The 5959-nt window shown below is 47.6% G+C and overlaps 1 protein-coding gene across 1 annotated transcript; it reads left to right on the top strand.

Annotated features, from left to right (window-relative positions):
* Positions 1-541: 541 nt before the first annotated feature.
* On the top strand, positions 542-2707 carry LOC122012377 (3-ketoacyl-CoA synthase 20-like). Its single transcript, XM_042568892.1, has 2 exons — positions 542-1636; positions 1725-2707. The coding sequence occupies exons 1-2, from the start codon at positions 968-970 to the stop codon at positions 2508-2510; spliced, it is 1455 nt and encodes a 484-aa protein (XP_042424826.1). The 5' UTR covers positions 542-967; the 3' UTR covers positions 2511-2707.
* Positions 2708-5959: the final 3252 nt, after the last annotated feature.

Raw genomic sequence — 5959 nt, 5'->3', positions numbered from 1 at the left:
AGTATCATCAGTTGTTTGTTGCATAGATTTGGACAAGAAAGCAGTTACCTAATAATTAAGGGCTTGCTGGAGTTATTTCCCACCAACTCCCAACCTCCAACCCCTCGATGCTTCCTCCTTGATTCCGTTTCAATTGGGTCAAACCCATTAAAATTAATTATCACCAACAAAACAAAGAAAATCCTTAATGCAAACCTCTGTATCAAGGGCCTGTGCATCTTTTACTTTGACTTGTTTTTTCGTGCAATGACTTTGACTTTATTTAATTCCCCCGAAGGGATTATTATAGCCTTAAATTGAAGGAAATGTGGAGGAAAGATCGCAGTGACCCTCCTCCCGGCTTCTTCCATGCACATGCTTCATTAAATAATAAAAGGGCAGGAAGCATTTACTTAAATGGCTGATGCTATTAATTTTGCCGCTAATGGTTAGAAATTTAACAGTCAAATGGACTTTATCACTTATTAACAAACGCCAAGTTAATTTAACAGCGTCATATAAAGTGGCTTGTGTTTCCAGGTTATTTAGACGATTCATTTCCCTCGACAAATCACACCTCAAACAAGAGTAACTTGAGAATTCGAGAGTCGAGACCACCTTTTCGTCTGTTTGCTCTATAGCACTAACAGGAATCTTTAATGAAGGATGGAATTGCTGCATTGTTACGTCATGTTCAGTCTTCACCGCAAGCAATCACCGGCAGGTTATGCAGATACAACGAAGGTGTGAGAAGCCAGACGCTTTCGTTGCCCAACTAGCTATAGCAACCTTAATTGCCTTCTCAATAAAAAGTTCGTTGGGGTGGTTGCATCTCCTCAACCCACTCATCACGTACCATCTTAAATTCTTTCCTTCCTGCAATCTTCCAATCCTTCTATTAATTTCCCTGTCGAGATTTTGATCTCACTACTATCCGTCTGTAGTTTTCTCTGTTTCTCACGGGCATATCGTAGAACACACTGTGAACATGAAGCATTTCAAACTGGGTTTTCGCTGCATCACCAACGCCCTCTATTCGATGCTTCTCTCCTTTCTCCCTACTCTGTCGTCGCGCCTCTCGACCTCCAATCTGCGGTTGATGTGGGACGGCAGTCTCCGACTCAATCCGCAATACCTGGCGCTCTGCTCCGCGCTGCTCGCGCTGTCGACGGCGCTCTACTTCATGAAGCGGCCGCGGCCAGTGTACCTTCTCGACTTCGCCTGCGTGAAGCCCGAGGCCGCGGGCCAGTGCGCGCGGGAGCGGTTCGTGAAGCAGTCGGTGGCCGCGGGGTTCTTCACGGAGGAGAACCTCGCGTTCCAGAAGAAGATCCTGGAGCGGTCGGGGCTGGGTCAGGCCACCTACTTCCCGGAGGCGCTGTTGACGACACCGCCGAAGCCGTGCGTGGCGGAGGCGAGGAAGGAGGCAGAGATGGTCATGTTCGGGGCCATCGACGATCTCCTGGCGAAGACAGGGGTGAAGCCGAGGGATATAGGGATCCTGGTGGTGAACTGCAGCCTGTTCAACCCGACGCCGTCGCTCTCGGCCATGGTGGTGAACCGATACAAGCTCAGAGGGAATATTGCCAGCTACAACCTCGGCGGAATGGGTTGCAGCGCCGGACTCATCTCCATCGACCTCGCCAAACAACTGCTCCAAGTTCGTAATTAGTAATTCTGTTGGAGCCAATCCCATTTGGTACAACTCGATCAAATTTACTAAGATTAACGATGACATGGGCGCGCAGGTCCGCCGGAATAGCTACGCGTTGGTGATTAGCATGGAGAACATTACCCTGAATTGGTACATGGGCAACAACCGCTCGATGTTGGTGTCCAACTGCATCTTCCGCGTGGGCGGCGCGGCTATCCTGCTCACCAACTGCCGCTCAGAGCGCCGCCGAGCCAAGTACCAGCTTATCCACACCGTGCGGACCCACAAGGGCTCCGACGCGCAGTCCTACGGCTGCGTCTTCCAGGAAGAGGACGGCGGCGGCAAGGTCGGCGTGGCGCTATCCAAGGACCTCATGGCGGTCGCGGGCGAGGCGCTGAGGGCCAACATCACCACGCTCGGCCCGCTGGTGCTCCCCATATCGGAGCAGCTCATCTTCTTCGCCTCACTGGTGCTGCGCAAGGTGTTCAAGTTGAGGCGGGTGCGTCCCTACCTGCCGGACTTCAAGAAGGCGTTCGAGCACTTCTGCATCCACGCCGGCGGGAGGGCGGTGCTGGACACTCTGGAGAGCAACCTGGGGCTGAGCCCGTGGCACATGGAACCGTCGCGGATGACGCTGTACCGGTTCGGCAACACGTCGAGCAGCTCGCTATGGTACGAACTGGCGTACGCGGAGATGAAGGGGAGGATGAGGAAGGGCGACAGGACGTGGCAGATCGCGTTCGGGTCCGGGTTCAAGTGCAACAGTGCGGTGTGGCGCGCGCTGAGGACCATCGATCCCGCCGCCGAGAGGAACCCGTGGACCGACGAAATCAATCAGTTCCCCGTCGATGTGCCGAAGGTGGAAGTGGTGAAGGAATGATCATAATTCATCGACGGCGTGCCAGTCTCGAAGCTCATGATCAGTCCATATCGTCTTCCGCTTTCATGTTACTTAAATTGGTACTGTACAAGCTGCCCCGTTTAAGCGATCGAGGGCATATGTACAGACTTATCAGATTCGTTTATTTAAGAGAAGCAAGATGACTACTGCTGTATGGATGGCAGTTTCAGTCCGTACTCCTAGAGTTTAAGTTTATCCAAAGGCCATCTAATTAATCGGTCGAACACCTGAATTACCACTGCTCGTTTTATTAATTCCTAATGCTCAAAAGACCCTCACCCCTTTCCGTGAGCTACCGTATTAATTGTTGGAAGGAAAAGGACCACGTTGCCATTGTAGGTTCGTAAGAGTATCTATAATTCATCCTCAGTATAATATTTATTATTTTATAAAAAAAATAAATAGTAAATTTGATATAAATTTATTATAATAATATATCTCTTTCATTCATATTTCTTTTAATATTATTTATTATTCATGATATCATAATTCACTCAACCATCTTAAAATTATATTATATTAAATAAATATATTTTAAAATATTTAAATTATTATTATTTTTTAATAATAATCTTACATTAAAAAAAAATAATTTTACTATTTTAAAAAAATAATATTAAATTTTTTAAATATATTTATTACTATTAAAAAAAAAGATAAAATCCCTCTCAACATTTTCGCCTCTTAACACTCCATTGTGGATGCCCTAAGAGATATGTTAGAGCATTCATAGTATGGACCTTCTCATGGAGCTCATTTAATATCACGTCAACGTCAATACTACGTCAAAAGTAAAAACTCTTATATATTTCTCTACTATCAGAAAACCTCTCAACAAATTCTTCGTGTATCCCATATTTTTTTCATCATATATATTTTTTTTATCTCTCCTTCATATTTTACTTATATATAATTAAATTTTTATAAAATTTAAATCCATAAATTACTTGTTAAGGTTCAATCAAAATCCCACATTAGAAAGATTTGGTAAAAATCATGAGTTCGAAAGGATGTAAGATATCTCTATTGGAATGAGACTTTTTGAGAAGAGCTCAAAAGCAAAGTCATGAGGGTGTGGACATCCTTTGGACACAACAAATGGTATCAGATGTGCTTACGGAGAGGTCCGAAACAGGTCAGGATAACTGAATACTTGTGGGAAAAGGCCCCGGTCAATCTTGACTGAATCTAGCTGCTTACGGGGAGGCCCGAAACAGGTCAGGATGACCGGACGCTTATGGGAAAAGACCCCGAAATAGGTCAGGGTGACCGGATACTCACAAGGAGGCCCAGAGCATGTCAGAATGACTAAATTCTTGTGGGGAGACCTGGAGCAGGTCAGGGTGGTCAGATGCCCATAGGTGTTGGTGCAACCTTAGGTCAAGGTTGACCTGGTTAATCTGACTCGAGTTGACCTGACTCGAGTTGTGTTTTGATGTTTGACGATGTTTGACGAGAAGAGAGTTGTATTCTTGATGTTTGACAAGAATAGGTGTTTGGGAGATTGTAGGTGCAACCTTAGGTCAAGGTTGACCTGGTTGACCTGATTCGGGAAAAGTCCAAGCAGGGAGCTTGGCACGCGAAAAGTCCAAGTATGGAGACTTGACACTGGAAAAGTCCAAGTACGGAAACTTGGCACGGGGAAAAGTCCAAGCAGGGAGCTTGGCACGCGGAAAGTCCAAGTATGGAGACTTGGCACTGGAAAAGTCCAAGTACGGAAACTTGGCACGGGGAAAAGTCCAAGCAGGTAGCTTGGCACGCGGAAAGTCCAAGTATGGAGACTTGGCACGGGGAAAGTCCAAACAGGGAGTTTGGCAAGGTGGAAAGTCCTGGTGAGTGAAACCAGGCAGTGGGAAAGTCATAACTGGGATGTTAGACAGTGTGGAAAGTCCTGGTGAGTGAAACCAGGCAGTGGGAAAGTCCTAACTGGGATGTTAGGCAGTGTGGAAAGTCCTGGTGAGTGAAGCCAGGCAGTGGGAAAGTCCTAACTGGGATGTTAGGCAGTTGGAAAGTCCTGGTGAGTAAAGCCAGGCAGTGAGAAAGTCCTAACTGGGATGTTAGGCAGTGTGAAAGTCCTGGTGAGTGAAGCCAGGCAGTGAGAAAGTCCTAACTGGGATGTTAGGCAGTGTGGAAGTCCTGGTGAGTGAAGCCGGGCAAGGGAAAATCTAGATGGATCAAGGGTGATCGAACATCTGGTGTTGGGAAGTCCAAGTAGATCAAGGGAGTGATCGGATACTTGGCACGAAGAGGAAAGCCCAAGTGGGTCAAAGGGATTGACCGAACACTTGGTGGAGAATTCTAGCAGGTCAAGGGAGTGACCAGATGCTAGGAATGATGAACCAACAGGTCAAGGTTGACCGGATGTTGGTTTGGGAGACTTGGGACTTGGTTTGGGCAAAAACCAAGCTCTGGATCGGTCACCAGACCGATCCAGTGATACGCTTGTGTATTTGATCGGTCTGGTGACCGATCAGATAACAAACAGAAGGCAGGCATCGATTCTGTGAGCTTACTGATCGGTCTGGGGACCGATCAGGCGATATCCTGATCGGTCTGCCGATCGATCAGGTGACGATCCTGAAGAGTGCGAGGAACCGCACTCAATAAGCCCTGATCGATCAGCGGACCGATCAGGCCATACCCTGATCGGTCAGCAGACCGATCAGAGCACGATCAGTAGCTAGCGGAGTTCGGGAGAAAGCGCTGATCGGTCTGTGGACCGATCAGGCACACTCCTGATCGGTCTGTGGACCGATCAGGCACACTCCTGATCGGTCTGTGGACCGATCAGGGAACTAGCCGTTGCGACGCAACGGCTAGATTCCTTCGTGTTTTTCTTCGCAGGTATAAAAGACGCTACAGGGTTTCGTTACTGCTACTGCTTCGTCCTTAGAACTTCTGTTCTTGTGCTCTAGAGCTTCTGTTCTTACCTGCCATCAGAGCTTTGCTGAGCTCCTCGCAGCTGAAACTTCGCGTGAGCTTCTCGACTGGATTCTCGTCAGCTGCTGCTGGTGTGAAGCTGCTGCTTCATCACTCCAGTCAACAAGAAAGGCAAGCAAGTGTTTCATATTATCTTATGCTTTCTTGTATCTGTTGTACTCCTATCTTGCTTGTGCAAGAAACATTGTGGCGAGGTTTCTCCACCCAGAAGGAGTATATTGTATTAGCCGGTTCTCCGGGGACTCATCCACCGACGGATTGATATGGCTCGTCCACCTTACGGACACGCCGAGGAGTAGGAGTTTATCTCCGAACCTCGTTACATCGACACGTTGAGGTTTGATCTTCTTGTTTTCGTTTCTTGTTCTTATTTCCGCTGCGCTAACCTTAGTTTGTAGAAAGAAACGCGAACAATTTAGGGCGGCTATTCACACCCCCCCTCTCTAGCCGAGTACGAAGGATCCTAACAAGTGGTATCAGAGCGAGGC

The sequence above is a fragment of the Zingiber officinale genome, chromosome 8A (assembly GCF_018446385.1).
Source record: "Zingiber officinale cultivar Zhangliang chromosome 8A, Zo_v1.1, whole genome shotgun sequence".
In the NCBI taxonomy this organism is placed as follows: domain Eukaryota; kingdom Viridiplantae; phylum Streptophyta; class Magnoliopsida; order Zingiberales; family Zingiberaceae; genus Zingiber; species Zingiber officinale.
The sequence above is the reverse complement of the archived record's forward strand: the minus strand, read 5'-3'. Positions and strand labels throughout refer to the sequence as shown.

Bases quoted from the DNA above. Each gene is read 5' to 3' on its own strand.
- LOC122012377 (XM_042568892.1), top strand. From the start codon at position 968: ATGAAGCATTTCAAACTGGGTTTTCGCTGCATCACCAACGCCCTCTAT. The intron at 1,637-1,724 runs GTTCGTAATTAG...ATGGGCGCGCAG, and splicing joins TCGCCAAACAACTGCTCCAA to GTCCGCCGGAATAGCTACGC.